The 14585-nt window shown below is 58.8% G+C and overlaps 5 protein-coding genes across 5 annotated transcripts; 3 read left to right on the plus strand and 2 right to left on the minus strand.

The window, feature by feature from the left end:
- Positions 1-809: 809 nt before the first annotated feature.
- On the minus strand, positions 810-1208 carry BXZ73DRAFT_43024 (uncharacterized protein; the record flags this gene model as incomplete). Its single annotated transcript, XM_048019070.1, has 4 exons — positions 810-863; positions 916-978; positions 1043-1124; positions 1174-1208. The coding sequence occupies 4 exons, from the start codon at positions 1206-1208 to the stop codon at positions 810-812; spliced, it is 234 nt and encodes a 77-aa protein (XP_047880154.1).
- Positions 1209-1958: 750 nt separating this feature from the next.
- Positions 1959-2989, plus strand: BXZ73DRAFT_88788 (magnesium-dependent phosphatase-1; the record flags this gene model as incomplete). Its single annotated transcript, XM_048025082.1, has 8 exons — positions 1959-1999; positions 2070-2110; positions 2176-2221; positions 2279-2386; positions 2437-2543; positions 2619-2680; positions 2757-2802; positions 2859-2989. The coding sequence occupies 8 exons, from the start codon at positions 1959-1961 to the stop codon at positions 2987-2989; spliced, it is 582 nt and encodes a 193-aa protein (XP_047880155.1).
- A 558-nt stretch (positions 2990-3547) lies between these two features.
- Positions 3548-4284, plus strand: BXZ73DRAFT_43159 (uncharacterized protein; the record flags this gene model as incomplete). Its single annotated transcript, XM_048019093.1, has 2 exons — positions 3548-3891; positions 3975-4284. Coding segments are annotated over 2 exons (654 nt in total), but the record flags the coding sequence as incomplete, so codon positions are not given.
- An 880-nt stretch (positions 4285-5164) lies between these two features.
- On the minus strand, positions 5165-6500 carry BXZ73DRAFT_43187 (glycoside hydrolase family 43 protein; the record flags this gene model as incomplete). Its single annotated transcript, XM_048019097.1, has 7 exons — positions 5165-5485; positions 5539-5664; positions 5730-5839; positions 5898-6142; positions 6196-6257; positions 6314-6363; positions 6422-6500. The coding sequence occupies 7 exons, from the start codon at positions 6498-6500 to the stop codon at positions 5165-5167; spliced, it is 993 nt and encodes a 330-aa protein (XP_047880157.1).
- Positions 6501-8497: 1997 nt separating this feature from the next.
- Positions 8498-14486, plus strand: BXZ73DRAFT_43028 (uncharacterized protein; the record flags this gene model as incomplete). The annotated part of the gene is made up of 14 exons (XM_048019071.1): positions 8498-8719; positions 8787-9131; positions 9188-9471; positions 9520-9828; positions 9877-10957; positions 11011-12493; positions 12550-12614; positions 12676-12969; positions 13025-13169; positions 13231-13306; positions 13374-13777; positions 13842-13965; positions 14023-14141; positions 14212-14486. The coding sequence occupies 14 exons, from the start codon at positions 8498-8500 to the stop codon at positions 14484-14486; spliced, it is 5226 nt and encodes a 1741-aa protein (XP_047880158.1).
- Between the last annotated feature and the right edge of the window lie 99 nt (positions 14487-14585).

Below are 14585 nucleotides of genomic sequence, written 5' to 3' on the forward strand. Positions count from 1 at the left end.
GGCTCTTGCGCCACTCCCAACATGCAGTTCAAACAGCCATAGGAGCACTCACCATCGTCGATCAAAGGAACACATCCAGATGCCTATTTCCGCTGCGCTCGGGGACACAGACCTCTACCCTGCCAAGCCTGTCCTATACCGGTAGGCACTCGCACGAATTCCGGAAGTGACTTCGCTGTTTCTCGGCCGAGCACCAGGAGCGAAGTTGAGCAACTTGACACCAATGCCTCCGAGGGAGCTTGGTGCGTTTGACGAGGCCTCGCCAGCGTAGATAGTCTTGAGCGATATCATCACAAAGTCGCTGAGAATGATCCTGAGCTTGGTTGCGCGGTCACGCGAGTGGGCGAGGTGTTCTGGGAAGCCTTGAGTATCGTTTGAAGTTAGCGCAGAAACAGGATAATATACCTGTGCCAATACGTGGCGCATACATGCCCGTTGCAAGAGAACCCTGCACGAAGTGGTGGACTGTCTGATGCGAGATGTATGTGCCATGAGGCCAGAGAGCGTTTAAGGACTGGGCCTAGAGTCAAGACGATGAATGAATGAGCAATCGCACTCCGGTTGTCGAGCCTCGTCTGATCCAACACTCACGTGATTGGTCCTTGCTTCCGATTTTAGCCGCCAAGCCACTGCCAGGCAATTACTTATGCTCTTCCTCCACCGTCATTATGTTCGCTCAATGACTGGTGCAGAAGGAAAAAAAATGCAGAAATTTGGTGGCTTTTTACACATAAAATCCTCGAAGCCCACGTAGCCCAGCGATGAAGAAAGTCTACATTCGAGCCGTCTCGTGTGAGCTCAATCTGACTTCAATCCGCTTCTTTCACTTCGTTCAGCTCGTGGGCCAGCTTAACCACGTCATTCTGGCATAAAGGATCAGCTTTTTAACTAGTGGAAACACATGGCTGTACTCACTCCCTTGCGCCTAATCTTCACGGCAGGATCACCTTCCTTGGCATTGCGAGTCACCGTGTTCCCCTGATTGTACAAACGCAATGCTCTGTGAATAACCTGTCCCAAAGAGATACCAGCACCTACTAACCTTGTTGCTAGTAACCTGTGCCTTTCCCTCTTCGACGATCTCATCGACGGTTCCCTCGGCGTTTCCTCCTCCCCAACGCCAGCTAGATCGGCAGATTGGTACACTGGTGTATTCGTGAACGGTCCACTCACGAGACACTCTGTTCCTCTTCCAAATTGTCGGCCATGTTATGCAGCGTTTTGGAGATGGTGGGCGGTGAGCTGATCCGTGGTTGACGTTGAACATCCGGCTTCATATCACATCCCACCCACCTCACCTACGTCATACACACGACTCGGAGATGGACGCGAGTTGCGGGAGATCGAATGGTGACACCACACAACGCGGACCATCGTCATAACCCCAGCGCACTCCGCTCACGATCCCATCTCGCCATTCATGTGAGTTGCGTGTACGCGCGACCAACTTAACCGTTCCGAAACACAAGTAGTTCCAGATCACACACTCAAATCAAGTCTTTGGGTTACTCATGTTCCCTCAATCCGCTTTCCCAGTCATCACAGAGACCAAAAACCACAGAATGCCGCTCAGGCTCGTCCCCACCGGGTTGTAAGGTTTATAATTTAACGTGAACCATTACAGCTTCGTAGATTGGCATGTCGGATTAGTCCCATGGGGTTCCAGCCTCCGACGATAATAGTTGATCTCAGAGAGCGGTGATGAGTACCCTACTGTGCGCGCCGAGAGCACACGAAGGCCGCTGTTTGTGAACGTGGGATTCGTCTGTGTCGTCGAAGAAAGAGCGCTGTGTGTGGTCGACCATGTGGCCATGGATGACAACAGACGCCCGTAGACGCCAACTCTCAGTCCATGCAACGACCCCCGAACACCGCTCCGCTTCCGGACCTTGCCTCCGCACCACCACCATCCTCCAAGTCGTACTGACTAACGTCACCTTGTGTCATCGCGATATAATATGACCAGCAGACTCCCTCAACTAGTTGCCTTTGACCTTGAGTATGTGGGCATCTATCCACTTAGTACGGATCCCTTTCCAGATCTGCTGACGCGTCGCATCCTACTACAGCTACACCCTCTGGGATCTCTGGATCGACACACACGTAAATCGTATGTTACAACTGATCTGCGTGTCGACGATCGCCCGCGAAGATCAAGACTAACCCGGCGGTCAGCACCCATAACCCGCGTCGGGGATACCGTTAATGAACTCCGAGACAAGTACATGTGCATCTCCACCGACGCTCTTTGGCTCCGCTGACAACGGACACTCTCCAGATATGACAAGAAGATATCGTTTTACCGCGACGTGCCCGAGATCCTCCACCGCTTGAAGGAGGCCGGGGTCGTCATCGCCGCCTGCTCTCGTACGCACACGCCTGACCTGTTCGTACACTGTTTTTCACTGCGCCTCCAGCACCGCTGACCCCTACCAGCGCGCGGAGAGCGCTGAGACTCTTGCTCGTCCCGCCTGCAGCAGGGCACAAGCACGAGGCTCCAACACCTGCAATCGAGTTTTTCGATCAGCTCGAGATCTATCCCGGTGCCCATCCGTCCATCCATCCAGTTGTAAGCACAGTGGCTAACGGCTAATCGGATCTCGGAATATCCGGCGTAGGGTCGAAGCTCAAACACTTCAAAGAGGTGCACAAGAAGACGGGAATTCCCTATTCCGAGATGGTCTGCCCTCTCATTCTTCCTCCCCTTCCTCCCTTCCTTTGAGTATCCTCCCCGCTGACTAAATCCGCACCCGCAGCTGTTCTTCGACGACGAGTCGCGGAACAGGGAAGTCGAGTCTCTTGGTGCGCGTTTTCCCCCGGATTTCGTAGCGTCTCTAGACTGACTCTAACGGGCGTAGGTGTCACATTCTCGTTGATCACGAGCGGCGTCAACGACCGCGCATTCGAGAGCGGCCTCGGGCGGTGGCGCAAGCGCCATCCTGATGAGGTAGCAGGGGACGCTTCAGCGGGCGGGGCGCAAGGCGAGTAGACGAAGCGTCGGAGAACCCATGACGTCATGATTATCTGCGTACCGGACGCACCGATCCGCGCTGTGTAGAGGCTCGCGCACTTAGAGGTGGGTTATTATCGATGCTGTTCGACTCGCCAGGGTCGCTATTAATGCATCCATTAGCGTCTTATCTTTTGCCCCTTCAATTGCTATCTCCACACGCTATCCGCATGGGATTTATGAACGGCGCCAGGTATTCTTTGTTTCTGGATACCCGAACTACGAGGTAGAGTGGCCCTTGGATAATTACCGGAGCGCAGCAACGCCACTTTGTGACAGGTCTTAAAGCAGCACTTCATTCATTGTCACATCCTCGCGCCGTCAGCGTGTGCAGCGGGCGGTTTCACAACGTCAGCCTCTGAGAGCCAAACTCGCATACCAGCTGCGACGCCCAAAGCACCTTCCTCCCATTCTCCCATTCTTCCTCCCGTTGACCGGGCATTTCACAATACCACTTCCATGCAGAACCACTCGTACCTCCAGGACCGGTCTCTCCCCGCCACACCGGCGTCTCTCCCCGTCGCACTGGCGCCTCACATGCCCCCGGCTTATAACGAGATCTTCCTCAACAGACCCCTCCTACTCAGCCTCCTCACCATGCTTTCGGACGAGATTCGGCGCACCAAAGCTTTCTGCGGTCCCGTCCTCCTCGTCACGCACGGCGGGGCTCCCCTCGTGCTCGAGGGCCTCCGTGACGCCCGCCAGTGGACGCGCGACGTCAATATCGTCGTGTACGGCCCGCACTTCTCCTACGTCGAAGCGTTCGACCTCCTCAAGGCCTGCATCACGCGCGTCGCGCAGCTCGCATCCCAGTACGGGATCGGCGCCGTCGGCGCGGACTGGATGAACGCGGACGATGCGGCCCTCCGCGGCCGGCGCGAGTGCGTTACCTTCCCTCCCCTCTTCCCTCTCCCTCTTCTCCCCGCATCCTGCAGCGTGCTGACGCGCTCCGCGGTCCATCCAGCCCCTATGGCGATCGACTCCTCGTCGACCACATCTACACCGCCACCACCTCGCCGGGGAACCGCGCCTTCAACTCCCTCTTCTCGACCGCGCACCTCCTCCTCATCGCCGTCCCGCGCGCGTGGGCGCTGGCGCTCAAGATCGAGCGCTTCCGGAAGGACGACCCCGCCGACGCCGTCGTCCTCCTCCGCAAGCTCGCGCCCGAGGGGCGGACCGCTGCGGACGTCGAGCGCGAGCTCGAGCGCGCGTGCTGGGCGATCGGGTGGGGCGACGCGGAGACGGAGATGGGGCGGCAGAAGGACCGCTTGAGGGCCACGATGCGGAGGGTGGAGGAGGCGCGCGCGGCGGGCGCGCAGCTGGTGTACGGGCAGCGGCTGGTGCCCTCGCAGGCGTTGGTGTCCTCGCAGACGCTGGTGCCCGAGCGGGCGTTGGTGGTCTCGCAGCGGCTGGTACACTCGCAGGCGTTGGTGGTCTCGCGGCCGGTGGTACACTCGCGGCAGCAGCCGTACTTGCAGCAGCAGCAGCAGCAGCAGCAGCAGCAGCTGTACGTGCAACCTCAGGCGCAGTACGTGCACAACGTGCAGCAGCAGGCGCATCTCCCGTCGCCGGAGACGCAAGCGCAACAGCGAGCGCAACAGCAACAGGGTCACGCGCATGCGTACCTACAGCAGACACCCGAGGAGTGGACGCACGGGTGGAACCATGCGCTGCGGGTGCAGGCGCAAGTGCAGGAGCACGCGCAGGCCGCAGGAGCATTGCAGCAGAGCCAGTACTACCCCTGGGGGGCGTACTCCCCCGCTCCAGCGAGTGGGTCTTTCACTAGCTGAGTGGGCTTTCTTCGTGACACGCCATGTTAGCTTAGCGCTCCATGAGTTATGGTTCGATGCCTATGTCTGTATGCCTATGTTATGCAACCATGTATTCTATGTACTCTACCTCTCCCGCTCCTAGCACACGATCTTTTCTTCCGCCGCATAATTCCTGGTCGATCGGAGCGCGCGGCTGCATCGCACAGTGCAGGGCTGTGACTGACTTCGGGTTCAGACGTCCTCCTCTTCCGTGTGCTTCAAAATGGGGGTTCTCCCGCGAGCGAAAGGGTCCGTAACCCTGGTCATCACATTTCCACGAAGTCCGAGTGCGTACATACAAGCAAGTCCCAGATCATCAGAAGTCTCCCATTCTTCTCGCGCCTCAGTCGACAAGCACCGGCCACCCCGACGAGAAGTCGACGAAGTTGAGGCCGAGGTACGACGGGCCGCCGAACGCGTCGTCGGGCACGTAGTGGTATGCGATCACGTCCCGGCCGCTGACCGGGTCGAAGAAGAAGCTCTGCCCGCCCGGCGCGTACACGTTATCGTGCGAGCCGAGGACGAGCGTCCCGGTCGGGCCCGTGGGCGGCGCGACGTCGAGCGTGATGTCGTTCCCGAGCTGGTCGACGAACGGGCCGGAGGGGTTCGTCCCGCGCCCGACGCGGACCTTGTACTCGTCGCCGGGGGCGGGGCGGGTCGTTGCCTGGGGAAGGAGGTGTCAGCGAGCGCTCGAGAGGGAGGGGGATGAGGGCGCACGCCTGGAAGGATCGTGATGCCGTCGGAGAAGGTTTCGAAGTAGTACGGTGAGCCGGCGGGTTTGTAGGTGAAACCGCCTTCAGCTTGCCGCCCATCGTAGCCCACGAGATGCGTGCCAGGAGTCGACTGACGAGTAACGCGTGATCGGGAAGTGAGAAAGCGACCATATAACGTCACAAGATCAAACCTACCGAAGCCGGTGTAGAGACGTTAGACAAGGGAACTTGGAAGACACACTGCCAGTAAGAACCAAAGCTGAGATGAAAGGTACCGTCGGATGCGACAAGGAGGTTCGGGTCAACTGAGGACATTCACGCGTCAGCGCCAAAAGCATGCAAAGGGATAGGATGACCACACACTAGCGTTGTAAACGTCCCCCGTCTGGGATGTGATCACAGCCCCATGGTCCGTCCAGGTCCCAAGTTCCATAGAAGGGCTCGTCGCAAGACCGATTGCGGAATTCTGGCTTCCGAGAGACGACACGGAGTAATATAGGACATATTGGCCGTTGACGAAGTTGATGTCAGGCGCCCAAAGGCTACAGTTACCAGCAAGTTGAATGACTGAGCAATCCGGCAGTACAGAGCCATTTCGAGTCCAAGGACTAAGGCATCCCAAGTCAAAACGTGTCTTTGCCCTGGAAAGGTCCGCACTCACCCTGTCAACGACGTCGAGGTGAAAATCTTGATGTTCTCATCGGTCGAAAACACGAAGTATTTCTGTCGGACTAGATATGAATAAACAACGTGCGGGATGTATGACATGCACGACTAACCTTGCTATCTGAGTTGTAGAAGATGGCGGGGTCGCGGACTACGACTTCGGCTAGAACAACGATATGTACGTTAGCGAAGTGGAGTATGTCGAGGAAGTGGACACGCACAGCTTCCGGGCAACGGGTTGGGAACAGCAAATACGAAAGCCGCATACGAGAGTATTGATGCGATGATTCGGAATCTCATGATGGCCCGGACGAATACTTCCTATGGAGCCGTGCTTTATATGCCAATGGGCCGAGATCATAGAAGCGTTGCGCCCTGGATGACAAAGGAGCTTCTAAATCTTGCATCTGACCACAGAAGATCGCCGGCACAGGCTTGGAACTGTGCCTACGACTTCTTCCTCAACATGGCTTCCCTCGTGTTGTCCATGTACGCCTCGGGTGATGTCTACCGAAGGCCACGAGGACACAAGATCATGCGCGAGGGATCTGCCTGATGCTTGGGACCATGTGCTTACTTCTGGTCCGCGACCGCGTCAACGTGTCGGCTCGAAGATAACTTGTGAGAAGAGCGTAGCAATAAGTATTGGTGCTCGTCAGTTAGGAAAAGCTGGTGTCGAATCATGATACACGGGACACCAGGGAACCACTCACTAGCTCATTATCCGGCAACACGCCTGTTAGAGGAATGCAGTGCTTGCGTGCATCGCCTACATAGAGACTCTGCAAATAATAGGGGGACCTGATAAGAGAGGCAGGAGTTAGAGCTACGATTGCGATATACCGCTGGAACACCCCCGAGATTATAGAAATGTGTGCTCAATGCGGAAAAGGCGAGGTAAAATGGCTGCAGAAGAGGCCCTGTTGAGGCTCGAAACAACGCTCGTACCCCGGGGATCCTTCACGGAGACGGGATTCGTGGGATGCTCTGTGTCGCATCAATTTGGTACACGGGCGATCATCCCTTGCATCCTATCCAAACAGTGTACGAGGGAGCATCGTCTACACCCTTTGTCTCCCGTGTAAACTTATGAATAGAGATAGCACTCACCCTCTTCCCCTCAACCAGTAGTTGACCGACCACAACCCCTTCTTCGTCCACACCGGGGCCCCCCACATACACATTGGACAGGGTGGCTCCTTTGCACTTCATTGCTCCGCCCAGATCGACAAAGAAGTTCGGGTTTAAGTTCGTATTCCCGCCGACCCAGAATGTGCACGAGCTTATTCCTCCTTGGAGATGCTTGGTGGGACCATCGAAACCAATTGTAGGCCGTTTCCCGCGTGCTAGGAAAAGAGGCTGTAAGACATAGGCCCAAGATGTAGAAGTCGTGCACACCAATGCGCACCCCACATTTCGCACGTTTTTCGGCCCCAAATTTTTCTGTGTTCTAAGTTCGCTCGGACCTTCCTGTAGAGTTGTTCTTCAGAAGGCGCGAGTAATTGAGTCGCGACGCGTCTTTCACGCGTCCTGGGCAGGCTGTTGGTATGAGCTCAGCGTACAAACAGCCGAGAACACCTCATCGCACCTGGTATTGAGTGCTATTATGAAGTCTCACAGGCGACGCGAAGAACGAGTGGATATGGTGCAGTCGAGATGGACTCATGGAGGGAGAGAAGTACGGCGTGCGCCGGGCCGCAGTGAGTAGTGCCACACTTGCGCTCGCCGCGCGCAGCGCGTCATTCAGCGGCCTGCGGCCACGGCTTTGCGATCCTCCGACCTGGTCCTCGACCACTACCTGCGTCTCCAACCATCTCTGTCTCCCTCGCGTCCTTCGTTGTCTGCTCCGTGGCCTGTACTCTCCTACTTGTACTCTTCCGGGCTGCGACCTGCTGCACTCTGGCCGCGCATACACCGCGCGCATATAAATCTACCGATTTGAAGCACTCGCGTCTCGCGCCACATTCACGATGAGTTCTCTGGCGTTCTTGGTCACGGAACTCCAGGTGCGCACTCAACCAGACTGTATGCGCCTGCCATCTAATTGTGGGTTTACCACAGTCTCTCGCTAGCGAGACACGGCGTAAACACCCGGATGTGCGCGAGGCCGCGGAGAAGTCGCTTGCCATCCTTCGATCTTCGCCAGAGCAGGCGACGGCGAACTTGGCTTCAGGTGAGTCTCAGAACTTCCTTACGCATGCGCATTATGGGCCCAAGACCCCTCTGTCCCCCTCGAAAAGCTCACGGAATGCTCCCCAGATGGACCTCAGTCCGATGACCTCCTCAGACCCGTATTCATGGGCTGCGCGACTAAGAACGCAAAGGTCGTTGCCATCTCGCTCGGCTCCCTTCAACGCCTCATCGCGCTCAAAGCCGTGCCACAATCCGCCGTTCCCCTCATCGTCTCCACAATGAGCGACTGCATTAACCAAGGCGTCGACATCCAACTCCGCATCCTACAGACTCTCCTGTCTCTCACCACCAACTTCCCTTCGGTGCATGGGCAGCTGCTCGGAGATGTGAGTGCCCTCGGCTTCCACGCGCTCCGCGCTGGGTCATGTATGCTGACGATGCGGTTCGGTCTAGGCCCTTCTACTCTGCTTCCGGCTTCAAGAGTCACGAATAGCGGTCGTATCATCTACCGCGGCAGCGACTCTGCGCCAGCTTGTTATGTTCGTGGTAGACAAGGTTGTCGACGAGGATCGCCGGGACGAACTCTCAGAAAGCGACAAGATCGAGACCGTACTACCCAGTGGCGCCACCACGAAACTCGGTCCATCTGCTTGGGACGCTTACGCAGTTTTTGAAGACCTGTGTCTACTCGCCAACTCGGAGGAGCCCCGTTTCCTGAATCTTGAGTCGCTCCGGAAGACGTTTGCGCTGGAGCTTATCGAGAGCGTGCTGACCAACTACCATGACTTATTCCGCAAGGTGCGTTCGTCAACGTCTACATGAGGCGGTTACTTGTATGTTGACGCTTTTAACAGCACTCGGAGCTGCTTCTTCTGCTCCAGCACCATCTATGTCCTTTGGTGCATAAATCATTATCGGACCGCCCCAACTTTCCCCTCACATTACGATCGACACGCGTGGTCTTTATATTGCTCAAGCAGTTCTCCGTCGAGCTCCTGACCGAGGCGGAGGTTTTCCTGATGCTTCTCATCCGCATTATCAGCTCGGAGAGCGGTGACTCAGACCCTGCAGACTCCTCGCCGGGGCATACCGTCCGCCCCTTGTGGATGCGGGTTCTCGCTATGGAGATTATGCGTGGGTACGTCTTCTACACAGCTTTCGCCACCATTTTCTCACCTCCTTGCAGATTGTGCAGCGACGCAGAGCTCATGCGCGATGTGTGGGAAAGATACGACTCCGAGGAAGGCGGATCGAAAGTGTTCACCCAGCTCATCACCGCCCTCAAGCGCCTTGTGACAGAGCGCCCGGCAGTTCTAGGCGTTGGCCAACAAATGTTCGGAGTAGGCGTATCGACCGATGGCGCATACGGACTGGACGTTGGCGGTGTAGCGGGTATGGTCGCGAGCGCGGCAACTGCAACAGTCACTGGAGTCGCGAACATGATGACGAGCGAAGCAGGGTTGAGCGTGCAGACTTCCGCGATGAAGCTGCAGTGGTGAGTAGCCTCCTTCTCGTTACGAGCGATTACTAACGACTGCACCAGCATCGATCAACTCGACAAAGCCGACTCACCACCCATCCCCGAGGCCTACCTCTACCTTCTTGGAGTGCAATGCCTCGTCTCGCTCTGCGAAGGATTTGCCAACTTCACGGCCCCGCTATACAACTCCATCATGGTCCAGAAACCGCGCACCGCCGGTGACCCCGTCATGCGCGCTCCTCCCGCTCTCGATCTCTCGACCCTGCCCCAAGACCAGCCAAACACACACGCTCTGCGCACCGTGCACAGCATGGTCGAGTCCGGATGGCCCGCACTGCTCGCCGCGCTCTCCTTCCTCATCTCTACCAACCTTTCCGACGAGCTTTTTGTCGACGTCCTCGCATCCTACCAGGCCCTCACGACTGTGTCGGGCATGCTCGGTCTCACGACCCCACGGGATGCCTTCTTCACCTCCCTCTCCCGCCTCGCCATCCCCTCCCGCGTCGTCTCGAGCATCGACTCCTACGCATCCCTCGAGCCCAGCACCCCGCGCTCGACCGCGCACGCGATTTCCGACTCCTTGGGCGTCTCGATCCCAGGGCTTCCTGGAAATTCGGGCACGCAGTCTCCCGGACTGTCGGAGCGAAACATGGCCTGTCTCAAGGTCCTCGTCGCAAGTGCCCTATTTCTCGCCGGCAGCCTTGGGGAAAGTTGGTTCGACATACTCGAGGCCCTCCAGAACGCCGATTACGTCCTCACCCTCAAGGGTGCGCGTCCCGCCCCGAGCAAGCGCAACACGATCGGCCCCGGATCGAACATCTCTCCTTCCACGAGCGGGAGCACCGCGGCAAGCCGTCATCCCTTGTTGGCGGACCTGGACCCCGATAGTCTGCAGCACGCGATGCAGCGGCTGTTCGACGCTTCGAAGAACCTCGAGGACCCGGCGTTCTCCGACTTTGTGCGCGCGCTGTGTAAGCTGAGCGCGGCGATGGTGGGGATGCAGAGTGACTCAGTGATACCGGAGAACGAGTCGACGGACGAGCTGGATGGATCGGGGGCGAGTGCGTTGCTGTCGCCGCCCCTGACGGGAGATGCGACTGCGCATCGAAGGAGGGTCAGCGGGATTCACTTGCCTCGCACTTTGGTACGTTCCAATACGCATGGGATGGTCTATCGACTGACGAACTCGTTGTACAGCGATCTGGGGACTTTGGTATTGCGAAGCTTGGCGGGGTCTCGATGCTCAACATCCATCGCCTCATCTACCGATCACCAGAGATCGCGTGGGATACCATCACCCAACACCTGCTTTCCGTCATCCGACACCCACACGCACCCCCAACGATCCGCGTCCAGGCTGCGAAGGTGCTCGACGACATCCTGGTCGTCGTCCCGCGCAACATCACGTCGTCGACTGAGCTTCAGCCTGTCGTCCAGCGCCGTGTCCTCGACGTCCTTGCCCTGCAGGTCATCCCAGAGCCCAGCGCCGCTGGGAACAGCACGACGATTGAGCTCCGCCGTATGGGACTCGAGACGCTGCACCAAATTCTTCAGTCCTCGGGACACACCCTCGTCGTCGGCTGGGAGACAATCTTCGAGATGCTCGGGAGCGTATGCAAGGCCGCGCTCGCACCCTCGATGCCACCCACCCCGTCACCGTCCATGACGGAGCTTGGGAAGGGCCGCCCGCCGCCGCTCCTGTATTTGTCGGAGAAGGGGCACACGTCGCTCGTGAAGATTGCGTTCCAGTCGCTTACCCTCGTCTGCGATGAGCTGTCGCAGCTGTCCCCAGAGCACCTCCGCCTATGCATCAGTACCCTGGGACTCTTCGGACGCCAGTCGGACACGAATATCGCCCTCAACGCTGCCGAGAGTCTTCTCTGGGGTGTATCGGACTCCATCCAGGCGAAACGGCGGGACGAAACCAAGGAGCCCGAGTACAGCACCCTGTGGATGTTCCTCCTGCTTGAGGTCCTCGGCCTCTGTACCGACGGCCGACCCGAAGTCCGTGTCGGGGCGATTCAGACGCTGTTCCGCACCCTGCAGCTGTACGGCGCCACGCTCAGCCTCGAGACCTGGGACGAATGCATCTGGAAAGTCACCTTCCCGCTCCTCGACTCCATCACCGCGTCCATCCGGCGTCACCAGTCTGCGCACAATGAGCCCGCTTCGCCTGCGCCGCGCGTAGACGAACAGTGGGACGAGTCCAAGGTGCTTGCGCTGCAGTCGATCGGCTCGATCTTCCACGATTTCCTCACGAGCAAGATCATGCGTCTCGATTCGTTCGTCAAGGCGTGGGGGGTATTCGTAGGCCACATCCAGGACTCTTGGGTGCGCGACAGCAGGACGATCACCGCCCCGGCGCTGCGCTGCCTTGAGAAGGCGATCAAGGCGTGCTCTGCGGCGGACGACCTCAAGGACCGGACGCAGGAGGCGCTCGAGATCGCCTGGCGCGCGTGCGACGCCATGGGCAGCGCCGTCGCCGAGGCCGATGAAACGACTCCCCACGCCAAAGATGCGTCGTCCGGGTCGCTGGCTGCGCTGATGAGCCAACCCTTGACCCAAGAGAGCTTAATGGCGTACGTGGACGTTATCCGGTGCACGAGAAGCGTCGGCCGACAACTCGAGGACCGCGAGTGGCCGCTTGAACGCCTCACTCGCCTCATGACAATCCTAAAAGGTGTGCTGTGGTATTTGCGTTCGAGAGTAGCCTGTCTAATGTTGAGCTGTTCCTAGGTGTCCTGACGTACTCAAGCTCGCCCGACTTCCGACCGGACATCGACCAGCTCAACCCTGTGCAGGTGCGTTACACACCCACGCTCGTGCTGCGTGTTCTGCTGACGCCCATCGGTGCGGTAACAGGCGGTCGTGATGGAAGCAGTGAACGGCATCGAGCTCACCGCACCGGGCGTCGTCTCGCTCGTGCTCCGCGACCTTTCCGAATACGCCACGCTTCCCTTCCTCGCCGCGTTTGACGTGCAGACGCCGCTCCCGAGCGGCCTGCCCTCGGCCACGAAGCCGTCGCGGACTGGCCCGCACCGAGTCACGTACATCGCGCTGTCGAAGAAAACGATGCCGATGCTCGTCGAGCTCTTCCTGAAGGTCAAGGATCATGCAGCGATTTTTGCGGATGGGACGGTCGAGGCCATCTTCTCGGTGCGTGCCTGATTGCCTCCCCTCTGCGCCCACAGGCTAACACCAGCGACGACAGGCGTATTCCATTCCAATCAAGATGAAGTACGAGTGCCCCGCGCCGTCCAAGTTCGGCAAGGACGAGCCGCTGTGGAAGACGGCGACGACGAGCTTCCTCCGCATCGTGAAGGAATGCGGCGCGCAGATGCGCGCGCTGCGGAGCGGTGCGTCTGCATCCGCCTCGCCGGCGGCCCTAAGAGCTTCTCTGACATCTGCACCGCACAGACATCCCCGCGGACAGGGTCGAAGGCATCTGGCGCCAGGTCGTGGACGCTTACCGCGGTGGCATCCTCGCTGACTGGTAAGCTCCGTTTCGCACCGGCCGCGTGCCCGACCGGGGCGCGATGCTGACGCGTGTCGCGTTATAGTTCTGCCATCGAGGGGTTCTCGCTCGACGCGCAGGAGGCAGAGGAGAACTTCGACCTCTCGCTCGTCGCATCGCTCGAGATCGATGTGGTCCCGTACCTCGGGGAGTCCACTGTACCCGACTACGTCGTCTCGCAGCTCGCGCGTGTCCTGCAGCAGGGTAGCCGGCTGCGCACGACCGACGACGACCTGCCGCCCTCGCCGTCGTCGCTGCCCGAGGACTTCGTGCGTGGGGGGAACCGCACGAGCAAGAGCCCGTCGCCGAGGGGTGGCGAGAGGACGAACACGTTTGGGGTGAACGGAGCTGCGGAGGGCACCACAAGCACCGGCCACTTCCTTCCTCGGGAGCGGTTCTCGTACTGGTGCTTCGACCTGTTGTTCCTCATCTGCTCGGACACCTCGAAAGGTAGAGTATTCGGACATTCTTAGCTGCGCGACTGTATGCTAACCCATTGATCCCTCTTTTGCAGACCAGATACCTGCGAGACGGAGGATTGCGGCCCTGAGCATACCCTCCCTCCTGGAGCGTTGTCGCATGACTCTCGTCAGCTACGTCGCCGACGAGTCGCTGCGGGGCAATCTACCCTTCCCAAGGTAAGCGTCTCTACCGTCATCTCGGCGCGCCCGACTGAAACCAAGATCCTCGTTCAGAGCGCGCGAAGAAGAGCTCCTATATGTCCTTCGAAAACTGCTTGATCTCCGTCTGTGGCCCGGTTCGATGTGGGCGGCGCTCTCAGACTCGCCGTCAGAGCATGCGGTGGAACAACCCGGTGAGTGTACCCAAACCTAGACCGCCGTTGATGGATGAGCGCGGTCTAACTAACGGCGTTTGGCTCGCAGGGATCGACCAGTCGCTCGCGCCGTCGGCGTTGGTCGCCGACGCGGTGCGGCGGTCGACCAAGGCACACCTCTTCCACTTCTACCCCGTCCTGTGCGAGATCGTGGCGATCCCGCGCAAGCCTCCGACGGCGTGGGCCGCGGGTCGCGCATCAAGCGGTGATCCCAGCAGAAGAGCACAGGAAGGGACGGAGGGGCCCGCGGCGGAGTTCGACGCGCGCAGCCTCGTCAAGGAGTGTTTGAAGGAACTCGGGAGGGAGCTAGGCGTCGGCCGTTGACGTGAGGACGGGGTGCTTTCTGGTCTCTCTGTCTCTGGAACATACTACCATCATGCCCGCATTTGTGTCCATCCGTACATCGTACATCGTAGCTTCGTA

The sequence above is a fragment of the Epithele typhae genome (assembly GCF_022376455.1).
Source record: "Epithele typhae strain CBS 203.58 chromosome Unknown BXZ73scaffold_10, whole genome shotgun sequence".
Lineage (NCBI taxonomy): Eukaryota > Fungi > Basidiomycota > Agaricomycetes > Polyporales > Epitheliaceae > Epithele > Epithele typhae.